Source organism: Antechinus flavipes, chromosome 3, assembly GCF_016432865.1.
Source record: "Antechinus flavipes isolate AdamAnt ecotype Samford, QLD, Australia chromosome 3, AdamAnt_v2, whole genome shotgun sequence".
In the NCBI taxonomy this organism is placed as follows: Eukaryota; Metazoa; Chordata; class Mammalia; order Dasyuromorphia; family Dasyuridae; genus Antechinus; species Antechinus flavipes.
This window is the reverse complement of record NC_067400.1, coordinates 33,399,235-33,419,907: the sequence shown is the minus strand read 5'-3', so window position 1 is coordinate 33,419,907 and position 20,673 is coordinate 33,399,235. Positions and strand designations below refer to the sequence as shown.

Genomic DNA, 20,673 nt, shown 5'->3' with positions numbered 1-20,673 from the left:
CCCCATCTATAAAATTGGGGAAGAGGATCTTGAAGGACTAGATAGCTTCTAATTCTAAATCAAATATTGAGGATCCTCTGGCTTCCTTTGAGTGGATGTGACCTTGCAAGCCTTCCCTCACTTAAATCCAATTACCTCGCATGTCATAGCATCAGATCCCTGAAGTCATGATGCTCTTCAAGAAGGAAGGACACCTGACAACAGTGACTCAAAGTTCTCAGAAACTATGGCAGTATACAGGAGTGAAAGAGACTTTAGGTGCTATATAGCTGTGAAATTTGGTAAACATCCAGTAACCTGTGGTTACTCTCAAAATCCCTTTTAAAACTCTAGTTTTTCAGTGACTATGATGCTGTATGAGCTAATACTTTACTACAGACAATATTCACGTTTAATGTTTATGAGCTTAGGGTTATTTGAAATTCAAGGATAATAAAAGAAATTCAAACCCTATTTACCTAGAATTCTAGAGGGTTTCTTTTTAATGTAAGCTACTTTAGAAAACACAAAGTTTTCTTTTTAATTATAATACAAGGCAGACGATACATATTTCCCCAATGGTTTCTGTTTAAATATGTTGAATGGGCATTTCCAGTTAAAAAGTCATTTCATGAATATTTATAAGCACAATAAATTAACTTAAATGTAGATATTTATGTACCAAAATAACATTTTATTTAATGGATATCCTTTTAAAAGTTCAAGTGAGGATTTTGTTTTAAGTCTCAACAGTTAGCTTAGTGTTTTGGAGCTAATTAAAATAATTAAAAGTACTTCCCTCACCCTACAAAGCATAGTTTATGGCAATCATCACCAACCTGAAAGATTCAAAGTTGATTTTGTGTGTGACAATCAGTTGTCTACACAGAAAGCTTAGAGAGTTGTTTGTTGATGAGGGGACTCTAAAAGCGGATGCTGTTTTGCTTTTTTTTTCCCCTTTAATTGAACATACGGTTTTCCATCGTGCTCCTTTCAGGTTGTAATTTAACTTTGTCACCACATTTTTTATAGCATCAGATTAGTAAAACCCAAGCTACTTCTTCCTACTCCCTATATGAGAAAACCCTTTAATTACCAATATGTTCTTAGGCAAGATGATAATTAATCTGTTGCTCCCATGTGAAAATGTAAGAGAGAGTAGTGGAGGAGAAGGAGGAAGAGGAGGAGGAGGAAAAGAAGAGAGGGGAGTAAAGGAAGAAAGACAAGGGGGAGGGAGTAGAGAGGGAGAAAGGGAGAGAGATGACACAGAAAGAGATCACATACACACAGAGAAAGAGAAAGACAGAGAAAGAGAAAGCGAGAGAGAGAGAAACACACTATGAGAAAGTAGATAAGCATAAAAGGCATAAAAATGCTAGGAGAAATAGCAGCTGACACAAAGAAAAAATATAAATTAAAAATATCATACCACATATAGTATGATTACATAGTATAAGAGTCATTCCTATTGATGACAATTATCAGAAAATAGCTATATTCAATTATTTTCCTGTACGGTCCCGGCAACAAATTGTATCTGCCTTCTTAAGTTCAGTATTCCGAAGTAGAGGGGGATCATCATAATAACTGACTTGTGGTGAAGGACTTTTTGATCATTGCAAAGCAGTAAAAAATGAAACAACAAGAAATGATCTTTAGCGCTATGGGAATCCTTTTGTGATATGAGCAGAGTAGACCTAAAAAAGGGCTAAAGCATTTAGATCACATATAAATAATAACCTAGCCATGCACAAAATCAGAAGATAAAAGAAATTTGTTGCTAAATGGAAGATGGATCATAGGTTCTTTTCAGAAAGGAAAATTGGTGGAGCTTGTTTTATTGTATGTCCAAAGGCAACACAAACATCATTTCATGGGACATTTGGTAACCTCATATTGCTATGCTCATGATGAGTATTTGCAAAAAGAACACAGTAAAAATTATTGCAACTTATGTGTCAACATCTGTTGCAGAGGAAAAAGTTGAGAGATCTACAAAAAATTTTTCTAAGAGCTTACAAATTAAATCAGCATATAATTTGATGCTGAGTGATTTCTATGCAAAGATGCAAATAGGCATATTGGTTGATGAGTAAGATGAAATGTTTGATTTGAAAGAATGAAACATTACTTTAAAGGTTCTCTTCTAAGGATATCTATCATGCACCAGCCACAATTATACCAAACGTCTCAAAAATATAACAGAAACAACCTTGTCTGATGACTTTGTCCAATAACTTTGACCAGTAATGTTAAACAGGGTGTAGCACTTGGTTGAAAATAAAGTTACATGAATGATGAACATGTGACACCAAAGACTATGTAAATATATCTTCTAATTCAGATTTTTACTGGCTATCGATATATAAAAATCAAAATATATGGCCAATTTTGCCAACTTATATGACTTCATATTTAAAAAAAATGCTGAATGACAAAATAAGTTCTACTAATATTTTGTTGTCAAATGGATAGACATTTATCTAGTTTTAAGCAAGTATAAGCCTTTTCATTGGAACCATAGTAAGATAAAAAACATCTTAAATGCTTTCATTTTTTTTTCTCACTCCAAATTCAACTTCACAGGCCTTGATTACTATTTCATTATTCTGTCATTTAATGAGTCATGGGCTAAGTTTTTTTTTTTAATTGTGATAGAAACTGAATTTGAATTTCAACAATAATTATTCACTTTTGTCTAGGTAGTAAGATTTAATCTAAATAATTTAGAAAAAATAACTGAAGTCATTCAGTTGAAAATTGAAGCATTCTTATTTTTAAAATAGGGGCAGTTCCTATTTAAAAATGTATTAAACTATGATTTTCTGATTCTGTGTTCTGGTCCTTACTGTGCCTTCTGTGACCAATGGAGCAACTCCGGATTCTTCTAATTGCAAAATCTGGAGGAACTGGTCTTTTGTAATTGCTTGTGAGAATTGGGCATGAAGTGCCTTGTTAAATTATTCAATGAGCAAACATCCTGTTTCTAAAAACAAAAATGATGTTGGATTCAGTTGTTCATAAAATCTCTTCAAAAATATATATGCAATTTAGAGCTAAACATGTTTTAATCTATTCTATTTCTAATGCTACTTAAAGAACTATCAGGTACATTGAAAACAAAGAAATACTGTTTTGAATTTCAAATGCTGATATGGAAATATTTCTCTTTTTTTCCAAAGACAAGATAGACAAATACTTACATGATTATGGTGGATTAAGAAGAATATTTAGAAGAAAGTTTCATTAAATCCCTCTGACATTTAATGGCATTGTGATTATAGATAAAGTCAATCTATTTCAGCCTCAGCTGCCTCAGTTTCCTTTTTGTAAAAAAGAGAAATGGCAAGATCTAGGGTACCTATTGCTCAGGATTAATATTAGGAACAAATGAGGCGATTTATGTAAAACCTTTTAAAAATGTCAGCTACTATATCAGATTGCTTCCTGTCTTGGGGATGGGGAGACGTAAGAGGGAGAGGCAGAAAAGAAAATTTGGAACTCCGAATCTTAAGCAAAATGCATGCTGAAAGCTATTTTTACATGTAATAGGAAAAACTAAAATACTACTTAAAAAACAAATAAAAACTAAAAGTGTCAAATACCATCAGTACTACTTTGTTGACTACAAAAAGATGCTCCTTTTAATAATAATGATAACTAGCTTTTATATTGTGTTTTGAAAACTGCTAAAGTACTGTCCATGTTACCTCATTTGATCCTCAGAAAAATTCTATGAAATAAGTGCTAGTATTATTTTGCAGATGTGAAAAATAAGATTAAGAGAGATAAAAGTAATTTACCTAGGGTCAATAGCTTAATTAGCACTTATTAAGCACCTACTCTGTGCAGAGCAGAGGACTATGCTACATACCAGGAATACAAAGAAAGATAAAAAGAACTGGATAGATAATTAGTGGCTGAGGCAGGATATGAATTCAGATGTCCTTAACTCAAAAGTCCAACACTATCCAGTGCACTACTGTGCTTTTTAGGAATCTTTTTTTGTCAAGGAATATATTTAAGAAGAAATATAAGACCAAATCTTTTGAACTTTCAGGAAGCACTTTGGAATCAAACTTTCTCATCTAAAGGGCCAGGGAGGTTGAAGGACCTGATTAAAGAGAGATAGGTGCTAAGAATCAGAGTTGGTACTTGAACACTGATCTAATGATTCTCGTAAGAGTGGTGGTATTGCCAATCCAAAGGACTATCACTGTTAAATTTTCAGTGAGGACATTTAACTTTCAGAAATCAGCAAAAGAAACAAATCACGGTACAGTTTTGTTGATTTCTTAATTGCCCAGACTTAAGAAAGTGATGAATAAAATATTTTCTGTATAGATTTTGCCTCAGTTTTCTTATCTGTAAAATAAGCTGGAGAATGAAATGGCAAATCACTCTAATATCTTGCCAAAAATCCCTAAATGGGATCATAAAGAGTTAGACATGACTAAAATGATTGAATAACATGTTAAACAAATAAATTTGGCTAGATTGGGACACATTTTCCCAAACAACATATACACTTTGACAGAAGTAAACTATAGGAAATCTTCCTTGGTCTAGGACACAATTTATTTTGAATTAAAGATACGGACAATGGACAACTCTCTCTCGCTTTTGTCTTGGTTATTTTCAGAAAGGTCATTGATAGATTCTATTGCATTGACTAAAAAATAATTAAGCATCCCTCTATAAAATATACATACATACACACATATAGAAATAGAGAGAAATAGAGGGAGTATACATAGATGTGTGTGTACACAAACATACAAATATATATTATGATATAAATGCATATACAAACATATATCACATTTTCTTAATTTAAGTAAAGCAAAGTATGGATTAAATTTAAATTAAGACAAAATATCCTTGACAATCCCCACACCATATAGCCTGCTCGTCATAGTTTCTCCTTGAAGTGGAAAAAAAGAAAAAATAAGGATTCATCTGCCCTAAGTAACTTATAACAGAGGCAGGGAAGTGACAAGAAAGTTTTACATAAGGGACAAGTGGCACAAAGAAATGCAATTGTATGGGGAATGGGTGTGGGGAACTATTAGTCTGGCCTGTGTGTTTGGTGGTGGAAGAAGACAGAGACCTTTAGACATTATAAGAAACTGCTGATAGTGGAGACAGAGCAGAATAGGGAAGGATCTCCCTACAGTTTAACATCTGGTTGCTTCCTAGATTAACCAAATGTTCTTGCAAATTAGGCAATAAATTAAAATATTGTTTCTAAAGAAAGGATTATAAATGCTATCTTTAACTTCTAAATTTTGTCCCTACTGATATTCCAAATCATGAGGCAAAACTCCTATTTTCTGACCTTAGTTATGGCACTGAATGGCAATCAGTCATCTGCTTTCTATTTGTTCTCATAGATCTTTTCATGGATTTTTCATATTAATATGTTGGGAGTTTAGTTGTATTTAACAGTCTTTCTTTTAAAAACATGTTTTAGTTGGGCATGGCAGCATATGCCTGTAATCTCTCCTGCTGGGAAAGGATAACAATAGATTGCTTGAGTGTGAGAGTTCTTTGGCAGAGTAGAATTAAAGTTATTTGGGTCACTATACTAAATATGACACAAATATAGCAAGCTTAAAGAAGTAGAGGGCCACCAATCTATCTAAATTGAAGGGAAATAGAAAAAAGAAGCAAGTTAACGCTTCCATGCTTATTATCATTGGGTTCAAGGCCATGAGTAGCTTTTGCACTTCCAGTCTGGAAGAGAAAAAAAGAAGTTAAAAATGTATTTAGGTTTTCTGTTTTTTTGTTTGTTTAATATGATGGTCACTTTGTGGAGTGCAAGGGATGAAGCATTTAAATATTTGCTGGGTAGTAGATTCTGTCCCAACCATTTTGCAAAAGTTATCTTATTTGATCACACAAAGAGCCTCCTTTGTAATTTTAAAATGAAAAAAAGAACAGCTAAGTAAAAAAAATAATAATAATAAAAGAAAAGACTTATGGAAAAAGCAAAAACAACATTTTACAGCCCTAGACCATGGCTTTTCTATAAAGACCATAAAATAACACCTAATCTTCTATTTTCTGTGATTAAGATCAGTCATTTCATTAAAATGAATTGATTCCTTCACTGCTTTATTGTTGTTGCATTATTATATTCACAATACAAATTGCTTGATTCTCCTTACCTCAAACTATTTCATTTTAAGCAAGTCTCTCCAAGTTTCTTCAAATTCCTCTAAATCTCACCCATCTATTACATTCACATACTGTAATTTGTCCTGACATTCCCAACTTTTTCTCTAGACAAGAATTGTCTACTTCCTGTTAAATAATAAATCTTCCTAGAAGAACCCATATTTGCAGAGAACTTTACTATACTATTAAAATAATAAAATCCAATGTTTCTCTATTCCTGATCCTATATGATAGATTTCCCATTGGCATAGAGAAAAATTAATCCAAGATACATTATGGCAATTGGAGAAATATTTGCATAGAACTTTTGGAAATAAAACATTCTCCCATAAGATAAACACCTATTAATTTAAAAAAGCAAATAAAATTAAAGCCATTTCTCATAAATGTAAGTTTAAAGAAATGTTTCATTTTTTTTTACCAACCTTCCTTGGGGAGGTCCTAAGCATATTTCTTTCTCTTTCTTTTAATATGTCTGTGCCCGTGTTCAGGAACATTTGTTGAAAATCTTTTTTTGTTCCCACTTTTTTTCAGTCAAATGTGAAGGTTTCCATATCAATCCCTTCTTGGAGCCTGAATTATTACATAAATAGGTAGTATTTATAATAAAACTAAAGATCTACCTTCCTTGGATGCAACTTCCTTCCTATTCATTTTAGGAGATAATTTCATATTACAATTATATGTCTCCTTCGCCTGACATATCTCCCACATATAAAGTCCTTTCCCAATTTATTTTTTGAATCATGATTTAGTAACTGCTCCAAATTGAAATAGGATTAACTTTCCTCTCTAGTCATCCAGTTGCAGTTTCCTAGTCCAGATGCTCATTCAGAAGCATGATTAATAGATATGTTTAACACAGAAGTCATTTGGTTCTCTGCCCTTCTTTCCCCAGCTGTAGATTCCTACCATCTAATTTCAGTCCGTATTTTCAGAGAAATATTTGATGGAATTTTGGGACACTAGGGACTGTGATACCATCCATATCCCAATCATATTCACATTTATGCTCACTTTTTTGACAGACTGAATGTATTAGGACAAATATAGCAGCAAGCACGCCAATAAAATAGAAGGGCAAACAAAAGAAAATATAGGGAATACTAATATACTATAAAGCAAAAGAATATCAACACTTCAAGAACTCATCGTGTCTTTCTGCCTCAGAGATAATACTAAATCCCTTGCCAAGCCCATATGAATTTGCTTAGTGATAGAATTTTTTAATCTGAGCTGGTCCCACATAAAGTTTTTGACCTCAGGGATCAGCATCATGGGTCTATGTGGATAATAATGGCAACTAACCATGCATCTGCCTCCTTGACAATTGTGTCATGATACAGATGGGTCATAAGTGGCCAGTCCAACTGAAAATCACACCTAGAACTTATCTGTCATAGTTCTGTACTATTTTTGCAGTGTATTTTAAGAGTTTTGTAACATGATTCTCCATAAAATATAAATACTCGGCAGATAGCCAAAAAAAAAAAAAGAATTTTGATATCTTTCAGTCTGGCTTATATCTGAAGTGGACATCTAGGCAGCTCAGTGAACCTGGAGTCAGGAAGATTTGAGTTAAAAATCTGAATGGATTCAGACACTTATTAGCAGTGTGACCCTGAGCAAGTCACTTAACCCTGTTTGCTTTAGGTTGCTCAGCTGTAAAATGACCTGGAGAAATAAACAACAAATCACTCTAGTATAGTATAAGAAATCCCCAAATTTGGTCACAAAGGGTTGGATATAACTGAAAATGAAATGAATAACAAAACACCTAGAATGCACCATCCAGAAACACTGACTTTTTTCCCTTCTTAGTGCATGTATCTTTATTTTTGGACTCTGCATTTTCTTTAAGCCGAAATTGTTTTTATTCATTCATTCATTTATCTATCTATTCATTCATTTATTTGCTTGCTTATTTATTTATTTGTTCATTCATTCATTCATTCATTCATTCATTTATGCATGCATGCTTCCTGGCTTTTATCTTCTACAAGAGACTCTTCTTGGTCCCCTTCAATTCTAGTAGCTTTTCTGAGGATGCATTCAATTTTCTTTTTCTATATCTTGTATGTATAAGGAAGTTTGTGGGTTTTCTCCATCATTAGAATATGAGCTTCTTGAGGTCAGGGACTTTTTGCCTTTCTTAAAATCTATCGCACTTAGCACAGTGTCTGATAAATAGTAGGTGCTTAATAGATGCTTGTTGAGTCAATCGGAGTCAGTGTGACTCAGAAAATAAGAGACTATGGTATCTCTTTAATACATTTTGTATATGTCCACTATACAATTTCAGGAATTTCAGGATATAATATACTTTCATTTATTTTGACAAATAACTAAAATATATCACTGGAGATCACTTTTTAGAGGATCTGATTTTGATGTAGGGACATTCTTGGCAAACACTATGGAAGAATGGAAATCTGCCTTTTATCCCTTCTAATTCCCTCCATCTTTCTTCCCATATAACATTCTACTATAGAATATCAACATTTGAAGGACATGAGCAAAGCTTATTTATATTTTAGATAAATAAGAGTGAGAAAGTATAGAAGGAGAGATTCAAAACCTCTCTAAAACAGGAAGTTCCAGGGCTTCCTTCTCCTTTTCTGATTAATGGGAGAAAAAATTACTGGATTAGAGTTAGTGGTAAGGGTTGTCTATTGTGTTTACTCATTATCAGACATTTAGTTTGAACTGCCTTAATTATGCAAATGTAGCCAATGGATAAGTGTTAATAAACTTCCATTTTAATAAAAATCAATCAAAATTCAGCTTCTCTTTAGCACATTATAATTTAATTAAATTCTTGAGAGAAGTCAGTGGCTGATACTCATCTCAAGCAGATGATAAAATATATTGGAAAGATGCATATCTTAGTCAAAACTGGTCCCAAACACAGCGTGCAGTTAGAGCCCTGTTTTCCTAACTAATTAAAAGTGTCATAGTCAGGTGAAGAGGATGATTATGGGTTTAATTTCCAAGCCTTCTATTTTTCATGTTATCAAATTTAAATCTATGTTCTGCACCCTCAATAGCACTTTGTAGGCTTCCTGTTGGGGGAAACAGGCTTTATGCCCAGTAAATTTTTGCTACCAAAAAAAAAAAAAAAACAAAAATAAAAAAAAAAAACAAGCCACAATACTCATACAGTAGAGTTCTTTGACCAACCTTGTAGAGTAAAGGGAGTTTTCCTAGTTTTAAAAGGGCAATCTTATTGGTCACGTTTTTCATCACTCGAATCCGGGTTACATCTTCGACAGTTCCATACATCACATCAATGACTTCAGCCTTGAAGAAAAAAAAAGAAAATAAAGGACTACAGAAAATTTAACAAATATATCTATTAATATGAGATTGAAGACTGATACAAAATTATATGCAGCAAAGAAGCCCTTGATCTGAGCTCTTTGATTCACTTGCCATCATTTTCCAATCTATTAAGAGATGAATAGTAACTTTCCTATGCTTGTCAAAGAAATATAATTGTTAAGTAGTCTGTCACAATGTTATTTTTTCAAAATACATGCAAAAGATTGTTTTCAATATTCACCCTTGCAAAACCTTGTGTTCCAATTTTTTTCTCCCTTCCTTCTCCCCATCTGCATCCCCAGACAGAAAGTAATCTAATATATGTTAAACATGTGGATTTCTTCTGTAAATATCTCCACAATTATTGTGACACATAAGAAAAGTCAGATCAAAAAGGGAAAAAATGAGAAAAAAACAAACAACAAAAAAGGTGAAAATACTATGTTGTGATCCACACTCAGTTCCCACAGCCCTCTCTCTGGGTACAGATGCCTCTCTCCATCACAAGATCATTGGAACTAGCCTGAATCATTTCCTTGTTGAAAAGAGCCATGTTCATCAGAATCGATCATCATATAATCTTGTTGTTACCATGTACAGTGATGTGTTGGTTTTACTTACTTCACTTAGCATCAGCTCATGCAATTCTCTCCAGGTCTCTCTAAAATCATCCTTCTGATCTTACAGAACAATAATATTCCATAAGATTCATGTACCATAATTTATTCAGTCATTCTCCAACAGTAGCAGGGGCATTCTCCACTCAGTTCCTTGCCACTACACAAAGGGCTGCCACAAACATTTTTACACATGTAGGTCCCTTTCCCTCCTTTAAGATTTCTTTGGCATATAAGCCCAATAGAGACACTGCTGGATCAAAGGGGATGCACAGTTTTATAGTCCTTTGGGCAGAGTTCAAGATTGCTCTCCAGAATGGTTGGATCAATTCATAACTCCACCAACAATGTATTAGTGTCCCAGTTCTCCCACATCCCCTCTAACTTTCATAATTATCTTTTTTTCTGTCATCTTAATCAATCTGAGATATGTGTCACAATAGTTTTTGGCCACAGTTTTGGCCCTCTTAAGATTTTGCACAGATCTGGACCTTGTTGCCACTATTTTTCAAACCAACCTAGAATATTGTCCAAAATACTATATGTTCAAAGATTCAATAACAAAAAGGATTTCATGGGCCATCTTTTTTGGTTTTAGCTTTAAAAATGAGGAAAGTGGCCTGGGTAGGTTACATGACTTATTTTAAGTTGCTAGGTAAAAGGGGATTAGAGGCAAGATTTTAATCATTCAGATCAATCAGTAAGCATTTTTAGTACTTATTATGTGATAGACATTGGTCTTTCTCATACACACACTTTCTCCTTTGTACCGTGATACTGATTAGCTGCTAAAAAGGCTGATTATATCAATATACCATTGTTCACATGAGAGGCTTTCTATTTTTCATTTGTAAATTTTAAGTTACTAATTGTTTGTGACACAAATGATAGCCCTGGTGAAAGACAATTTACTTGGCTAATTGATATTTTCTTTTTATGTTGTTCCTAGTGATGGTAATGCTTTCAAAGCTATTTTCTCATTATCTTGAGCTCTGGTAAAACCACAAGTAGACACCACAAATTAAGGATTATTAAAGTTTTTGAAAAATCCTGGACAAGAATAATTTTTTTTAAAATGGACTAAAAAATGAATTTTATTTTTTCTTTGAAACAAGGGAACTGATCTTATGAATGTGCACAAAGTACCTGACTGATTCTCCTCCCCGTATGGATCTGGGAGTATCCTAAGATATTATGTAATCTGTCTTAGTAACAACATGATAAGATATAGATTGTAGACTGATCACACATCTGGATCTGGAGTTCATTCAAAAGGCCAGTCAGAACATGAATTTTCTTCTGCCTTGCTTCTAGAGTATTGAAGTAAGGAAGCAAGGATTAAACTCTTATTGAAAGGAAAGGTATCAGTTTTGTATTTCTCCATTGAGTCCACTGTGATATAACCTGTGAGTTCAACAACTGCTGTTTCTAGTTTCCTTATTTTAAGTAAAACAGACTGGAGAGGATTATGACCTTGTGAGCTTCAAAAAGTTAAAAAAAATAGAGCTTGCAGATTGTAGGAAATATAATTCATGTAAAAATTCATAGGACAGTAAGGAGCTCAGTCTAACAGTAACAAATATAGTTCATTTACTCATCACGCATATTGTATCTGGAAGTGAATTGGGGAGGAGGGCAAATATTATATAGAAGCTATATTAAATCTGCACTAACTCTCCCCAGAGACTGCAGTGATATATGGGAGAGTGTTACCTCAGGATTTCATGAAAATGTTTGTTTTCAACCTTGCCACATCTTTTTATACAAATATTTCTTTTTAAAAGTTAAATGAGATAAACAAAGATGATGGAATAGTTAGGTATATGAGGTACAGTCCAAATGCCCCCATAATTCTCCCACCAAATATCTAAGTAGAAAACTAGATTAAATATTAATCAGATGTTAATTAATCAATTAATCCCAAATTTGGTCCCTAAGGAATCATAGAAAGGATTATATAGGATCATAGACTCAGCCCTATGGAAATCCTAATACAACTGGGTCAATAGTATAGGGTCACCCAGTTTCAGACTTAGCTCCAGTCTTGGAAAGGACAGACAGACCCAGAATATATGGCAAATTCTGCTCCAATTTTAGGCAAGCTCAGTGTTGGGTAAAGGGATTGCCAAGAAATGCTGGGATTACAGACAGCCATTACTGCTTTAAGCAGGACTAATATAGCAGAAAGTCACTCTTGAACCTAGCTACCTTTACGATTAACTTGTAAGAGTTGGAATGAACTGCTACCTACTGGACCACCACCTCAAGGTAAATCTGTAGCTGTGTTGATTAGAATCAATCTGGGTCTAAAGTCTGGAAAGCAGGACTGGGAAGGGGGAAGCAGGAATCAGATAGTTCCCTAATTTTGACCATATAAAGTTGGTAGAAAGTTCAGAAGTCCCTGTATCAGGTCACCTTGTAATAGTTAGAAGAAAACAGCACTTAGTAAATGAGGAGTTCAATACAATGTTCAACATTAAAACTCTAATAAGATCGAGCAGATCCAAACAAGGTCACAGCAGTTCAATCAAAAATGTGCAGACCTGATCCTAACAACAATAACAAAACAACAACAACAAAGACATAAAAAATAAGCAAAAAAGTCCCAATTTTGGAATTAAGACTAGAAGAGTAAAACAAAATTTAAAAAGAACTATTGAGATGTTATGAATGCTCAAAAACTAAGTGGAAAGAGCAGGATAACATCAAAATATCTATAAATAAAACCACAAAAGGAAATTGCAATCTACAAGATGAATTGGGATTTGTAGGGGAAAAAAAAGAGCCATTACTGTTTTTCTTTAAAAAAAAAGAGTTAAAAATGATATTATAAATGAAATGAAAGCATTAAGAGAAAGAATTGGAAAAAAAAATGAGAGATTTTGAGGAAAGATTTGAATAGAGAATTAAAAGCTTACCACAAAAGCTTTATATAAGGATGGCCCAAACAGAAGTTAATAACGTTACAAGATAATAAAGAATGTTAAAAACAAAATAAAAAATTTAAAAATTAGAGAAAACATTAAGGGTCTAATATTCTAAAAATTGATCTGGAAAAAGATCAAAAATAGATAATTTAAGAATCATTTGACTGCCTTAAAGCCATGACCAATATAAGAACTTACAGAGATCATATTTTAAAAACTCATAAAAGAAAACTGCTGAGACATTTTAGACCAAGAGGGCAAAGTGAAAATAGAGAGAACCCATTACATGGCTCAGGAAAAATCCTAAAATGTAAATTCACAGTAATGTTTTAATTCAAATCCTTCTAGATTAGAGAAAAATATGTGATCAGCTGGAATGAAAGAGTTCAATTTCTAATAATCAGGCAAACACAAGATTCTCTAGAGAGAAATAGAAAGCATGGAATATAATATTCCAAAATGTAAAAGATATCTTTTCAATCAGACCAAGCTTTCCTGATGAAATTGAGTTGAATGGCGACTTCAAAATATAAATACAAGAATCAAGATAAACATAATAGAGTAAATATAAGGAACAATCAGATAGAATTTTATAAGGATGGGGTATTTATATTCTAATGAGAGGAGTGGGATGATAAAAAGTTCCCTTAGAACCCTAATAATATCACAGAATATAGAAAAGAATAAAAAATATATAAGGATCTGGGAATAATTTATTAAATTGTAAGCTCTTAGTGGGCAATGATTATTTGTTTTTTGTTTTTGTTTTTGCTTGTTTTTATAAATGCCATTCTCAGCACAGTGGCTAGTATCTCCTAGTACTTAATAATGTATTCAATTGAATCAGAATGTTCTAATGATCTGAAGGGGGAGCAAAGAGAGTGGAGGGGGAAGATATTCTAAGGAAAAAACAAACAAACAAGGAATATAGATAGAGTAAGTTTTATGTCCTATAAAATTGCGGGTGCATAAATAGATGTTTAAACAAAAGTAAATGCATTAGTGTAAAAGGTGTTTTACTTGAATCTCATTTTCATCTGAAATAGCCAGAGAATGGTGAGAGAGAGGGAGAGGGAGAGATGGAGGGAGAGAGAGTGGGAGAAGTTGATGGAGAAGAAGGATGAATGGAGGGAGAGAGGAAGGGAGAGAAAGAGAGTTTGGTACAGAAATATATTAAACAGAGAAAAATAAGGGAATAGGGATAAAGAATGAATAAAAGAAGGGGTAGCTTCATGATATGGGCAGTGATAAAGGGAATGGCTGTATGAGTGAAGGGAGGAGTATTTATACTTGAAATCATGTGAAAATAGAAAAAAAAATAAGAAAGACACAGAAAGGAAACACATAGCATGTGAATTTGGGCTTGTGAACCTGAATGACTTAGAGAATGATAATTCTTTAAACAGAAGGAAGTAAGTTTGGGAAAGAAGAAGTTTTAGAAAGAAGGATAATGAAGTTTTTAGTTTAATTTTTCTGCTGTGTCCAACTCTCTGTGTGATCCCATATTGGCTAAGATATTAGAGGAATTTGCCATTTCTTTTTCCAGCTCATTTTACAGATGAGGCAACTGAGGAAAAGAGAGTTCAATGACTTTCACAGGGTCACATGACTAATAAATTTCTGAGATAAGATTTGAATTCTTGAAGATGAGTGTTCCTGATTTCAAGACTGGTAATCTATACCTTGCACCACCTAGCCGAGCCCATAATAAGGAAGATCTCAGTTATAACAGTGATGTTGGACAAGTCTCTTCCCTGAGTTCATTTCTTTAGCTGTTAAATGTTTCTCATAATAGTACCTACCTTATAGAATTATTCTTAGGAACAAATGAGATTTTATACATACATACACACACACATATATATATATATATATATATATATATATATATATATACATACATACACACATGTGTGCATATACAAAATACATCTTAAAATATTTTTTGTATCTGTTGCTATTATTACTATCCAAATATCAACTATTATTAGTAGCTGATATTCACCTAGTGCTTTATTATTTAGCAACACAGTATAAACATAAGAACTCTGTGAAATAAGCTATATTAATAATCTTTTTTTTTTTTTGCTAGTGATGACACTAAAGGAGGGACAGAATAAAACTTTATGCAATGTTTACTATGTGCTTAGCAATTTGCAAATATCATCTCATCAGATTCTCCCAACAACCCTGAATGTAGGTGCTATTATTATCATTTTATATTTGAAGAAACTGAGTCAGAGCTTAAGAGACTTGCCAAGAGAATAAATATCTGAGGCTTTATTTGAATCCAGATCTCCCTAACTCCAGGTCCAACTAGCACTATCCATCAAGCCACTTTGCTGCTTCTGACTTATTCTACGTCACACAGCTAGAAAGTATCAGAGAAAGGAACCACATCCTCTGGCCCCCTTTCTTCTTTATCACACAGCCTTTAATTAACTAAGGCAAATAGCCCAAAATTGAGAGTCAAAACCATGTACTTCCACAAAGAAATATTTTAATTTGTATAGACCAATATCCTAATTTTCACGTGGCATGTTGCACTTTAAGACTATCTATTAAAAATCAATCATCCCCTAGCACTCACACAGCTAGTACTTGGAGAGAGGATGATAAACATGTCTCAGCTGCCTACTGAGGAAGCCTCTGAACTAAGGCCTTTATGAAATTGTCTTTTTTCACTTGCCTTCCAGCAAACAGAGAATCATAGTGTTCACTGCTCAGTTAAAAGAAAGCTCATTGAATTTTCCCAAAGCACAAATCAATATACAGAGTTATGATAAATTGTCAAGTCAACTGTTGCAAAGACCAAGTGCTCTGTTGCATATACACATCAATATGATGCTTTCCTAATAACTCAACATTTTCAACTTTTACTCAAATTCCTGGGATTAGAGAAAGATGCATGAATTCAGGGTAATATATTCTGGATTTGGAGTTAAAGGATTTAGGTCCGAGTTCCAGTTTTTCTCTTTACTGGCTATGTGACAATAGAAAAAACACTCAAATAAACTGTTTCAGCATCTTTATTTTTAAAATGGAAAGGTTAGACTGACCCAACTTCTTATAAATATGGTTCCCAACTCTATATGAGATCTCATAACTGACTATTAAAAAAAGAAAGATGGAGTCAGAAGGGAAGAGAGAAAACGTGGAAAGAAATAAAATTCACTGACATTAATTTAAGCCAAGGGTGGAACCCACAGACACTATATAAGGCCCATAAAGCATTTGCATAATCAAGCGGCATGCCATAATGACTTGAAAGCTAGGTCGAAGAACTCCCATTGCTTGAGTTTTATAAATTGGTAATTCTGTATGACCTGCCAATGATTTTAAACTTAAAAGACTTTTGGCAAAAAAGAAAAAAAAAGACCCTGCCCCTGATTTAAACATTGGAACATAACCTAAGAAACAGATAATATAATAATAAAAGAATATTTGAATAAAAATAAACATTAATTGTTGGAATGCTGGACTAAATATTAATATAAAATATTAAGAAATCTCTAATCAGGATTACCATCAACCAGAACTAAAAATATCCAGGCATTAAGAACAGAAATCATATTATATCAGTAATTCAGAGTTTATTAATCAGCAGATTATCAATTACATAGCAACAAAAAATGATCACGGATACTTGTTTTGCTTAAGTCAAAGCAATGGGATGTTACCTTCCTTTATTTTATTTTCAGCCTTAAAACACATCAATATCCAGTTTCCTCATGAATTTTTGTTAAATACACATTTTGTAAAACTATGAAAGGAAACTATTAAGGCTTTATATGACAATGTTTCTATCTAATGTAGGAATACAATAAAGTTGTATTTTTGTTTCTTTATTTTATTTTCCCTCATAAGAACAAAGAGAAGTAGAGATTTTGTTGTTGGCAAACATATGTAATAAAGAAAGAAATTTGCACAAGGACATCAGGAGAGGGTTATCTTTGCCAGTTTCCCAGTTAATTACATTTGCAGATCATTTGGGAAGGTCTAGGTTTCAGAGATCTGACTTTCTCTGAGGATTCCTGATATGTTTTTCATAGAATCAATCAATAAATCTTATGGCCTCAGGATCCCAAGCCAAGAAATAACTGGAGTTAAAAAGTATTTTCTAACCCTAAATTAAATAGTTGGCTGAGCTCTGGGACTTTAATTCAAAATCAGAATCAGTAAAATAAAATACATTTTATATTAAATTCTATTCTTTTCTGTCAATTATTTGGGCTAGATGTGACAAATGAAAATCTTTAACTTTTGTGATACAAGCAAAAGAGCACTAGAATTGGAGTTAGAAGAATTGGTTTTAAATTGGTTTTCTTAAGCTTTTCCGGGCTAGACATTTCCCCATTTGTAAAACAATGACTGTATGAAGAAAACAGCTACCAACTTCTTGTTCTTGAACATGGATAAGGGGAGAAAGGAGGGAAGGTTAGTGAAAATGAGACTAATGAAGACACACAACAGAACTGACCTGAAGATAAGGATGTTTAGCACAAAGACATGATCCTAGAGGCTTCCTTCTTCAGTCACAGCGTGACGAAATCATCAAAGCTACTGACAGGTAAGTCAGATACACTAGTGGGCAGAGTTGTTCTAAACTTACAAGTTCCGTATAGGTCTTCTTTATTCACTTCAACAAACGAGGTGTCTACTATGTGCAAGGCGTTGTGCTAAGTGCTCAAGATACAAAGAAGAAAAAGAAAGATAATCTTGTCCTTAAATTGCAAATAAAGGAAAATAACACACAGAAGGAGGCTAAAGGGGGAATAAAATGAAACATGATGTTCCATGTTGAAACCAGGGAGAGCTGCTAAAGGAAAATGGAGTTACTTCTATGGGTGTTCCCTGGGCAAATGTGCTCTACGAACATCGCCTTTTGTTCTTGCATAGTGTGTTAGCCCACGGCACAGTGTGTGCTTGGGGTTAATATTTTTGTCATTTTATTTGCCGTGTTATTTGATTAAACATTTTATTTTAAATTACCAGAGTCTCTGACTGGTCTTTAGAAAGTTCATATAAGTATCATCAGTAATAATTATGGATGGATAAGAAATCAGAGAATGCTTTGATTCTGATGGATTGTCCCTCATGTTAGTATGTTGGGGGTAACAATGCTACACTATGAATGTGAGCTCAAGATAAAAAAATGCTTAAAAGGTAGCATATCCAGAAATAGAACACAGGATGAAGTAAAACAGGATGGTTCTATTTCCATCAACAGAAGCAACACACTGCTTTAGGATTTTGGAAAAGATGACAGGAAAAAATAATGATGAATGTTGGAGGGGATGCGGGAAAACGGGGACACATGCATTGTTGGTGGAGTTGTGAACGAATCCAGCCATTCTGGAGAGCAATCTGGAATTATGCCCAAAAAGTTATCAAACTGTGCATACTCTTTGATCCAGCAGTGTTTCTATTGGGCTTATACCCCAAAGAGATACTAAAAAAGGGAAAGGGACCTGTATGTGCCAAAATGTTTGTAGCACTTGTTTGTAGTGGCTAGAAACTGGAAAATGAATGGATGCCCATCAATTGGAGAATGGCTGGGTAAACATTCATGTGGTATATGAATGTTATGGAATATTATTGCTCTGTAAGGAATGACCAGCAGGATGAATACAGAGAGGCTTGGAGAGACCTACATGGACTGATGCTAAGTGAGATGAGCAGAACCAAGAGATCATTATACACTTCGACAATGATATTGTATGAGGATGTATTCTGATGGAAGTGGATTTCTCTGACAAAGAGACTTAACTGAGTTTCATTGGATAAATGATGGACAGAAACAGCTACACCCAAAGAAGCAATACTGGAAAATGAATGTGAACTATTTGCATTTTTGATTTTCTTCCCGAGTTATTTTTACCTTCTAAATCCAATTCTCCCTGTGCAGCGGGAGAACTGTTCGGTTCTGCAAATAAGTATTGTATCTAGGATATACTGCAACATATTCAACATATATAGGACTGCTTGCCATCTGGGGGGGGGAGGAGAGAGGGAGGGGAAAAAACGAAACATAAGTGATTGCAAGGGATAATGTTGTGTAAAAATTATCCTGACATGGATTCTGTCAATACAAAGTTATTATTAAATAAAATTAAATTTAAAAAAAAAAAGGATTTTGGAAGGAGAGACTTTAAAAACTGTTCTTCTACCCTAGCATCAATTCATGTCTCATGAGTTGCTGACAAACCAACCTCAGTTCTACGAGGTGGAAAATTGGGCTGAAAGTGTATACCAAAGTGGTAATGCTAATGATAACAATTCCCTGGTCCCATGAGCTTTCTCATTAACTTGGGCCCTCCCAAATGTTTAGCTGAGGTCCATAAAAACTTGTACTTAACTCCTTCATTCAAGTAGGTAACAGAAGAAGGGGAAAGGAATTTTACTTATATATTACTTATGATGCATCAGTAACTGTACTAAGGACATTTATAAACATTATATTTGATCCTCAAAAGAGGAGGTAATTATTATTATTATCATTTCCATTTTGCAGAGAGGAAGGTAAAGGAGGGACATAGCGGAAGAAGGAGGGAAGGGGTCAAGCAAAGTAAGGAAAGGAAATTAAGGGAAGTATTCTGATACCCAGGGGAATTAGACTCACATACACGTGAGTGTTAGTCAAAGAGGGGTATTTTGCTTTGGAAACGTATAGGGACAATGAGTAGAACCACAGAGTTAGAATGACAGAGATGATTTCTTATGTTTCAAAAATTAGAACGGAAGATGGAAAGAAGGTACACTGGCAGAGGCAAGACAACTAGGGAGAAAATGGCCCTAAGTGCAGTATGGCTGAACCTGATCTATATGTATTCGATAACTGAAGTAATCATCAGGAAAGCAGGGTTCCATGTGGGAGCTTCCAATGGTAAAAGACTTAAGCAATTCGGTACAAATACAGGAAAAAGAAAAAGGAAATTCAAGATCAGGGAATGAGGAAGCTAAGTTGTACATCAGGGAGAAAGCCAGATATGGAGATTGAAAGGTATTTTCCAGTTATCTGAGAGAAGCCATTTATCTACCCTCACCCTCAATTTCTTCATGTCTAAAAGATGATAATAACAGCACCTACTTCACAATAATCCTTGATGTTAAGACAAAATGAGATAATGCATGTTAGGTGCTTTGCAAAATAATAAGATGCTATCCAAATTCTAGAAGGAAGGAGAAAGAGAACAAGGAGGAGGATATCTTGGAACTGAGGAAAAGAGTCTTTGAATTGCTAGTAAGCAAGAAAATAGTTTCCTTTTCAGTAACAATTTCAGTAGAAAAACTGGGAACAGAAGCCAGGTTACAAGCAGAAGAGGAATGAGTGGATGGTGTGGAAAAAGCTGAAATATTAAGCAAAAACTTCATCAAGAAATGAGAGAAAGAGAAAAGAGAAATGGAATGGAGACATAATGAAATGAAAGGTCAAGTTGAATTCTTGCCTAAGAATAGAAGCAGAGAAAATGGTGCCGGTAGAGAGGAGACCTGATGACACTGGGTCAATCAGTCAATCGACAAACCTTTATTAAGCACTTAATGTATGCTATCAGCTAGGTGGTACAATGCATAAAGTGTTGGGTCTGGAGTCAGAAAACCTTATCTTCCTGATTTCAAATCCAGCCTCGGATACTTACTTCTTGTGT

General features: G+C 33.9%; 1 protein-coding gene across 1 annotated transcript in view; it reads right to left on the bottom strand.

The window, feature by feature from the left end:
• The window catches only part of NAALADL2 (N-acetylated alpha-linked acidic dipeptidase like 2), a 979,587-nt gene that overhangs the window by 543,274 nt on the left and 415,640 nt on the right, over positions 1-20,673 (bottom strand). Inside the window, exon 4 of the mRNA XM_051983192.1 lies at positions 9,340-9,459. Coding sequence (XP_051839152.1) covers positions 9,340-9,459 — 120 coding nt within the window. The remainder of the gene's footprint in view (positions 1-9,339; positions 9,460-20,673) is intronic.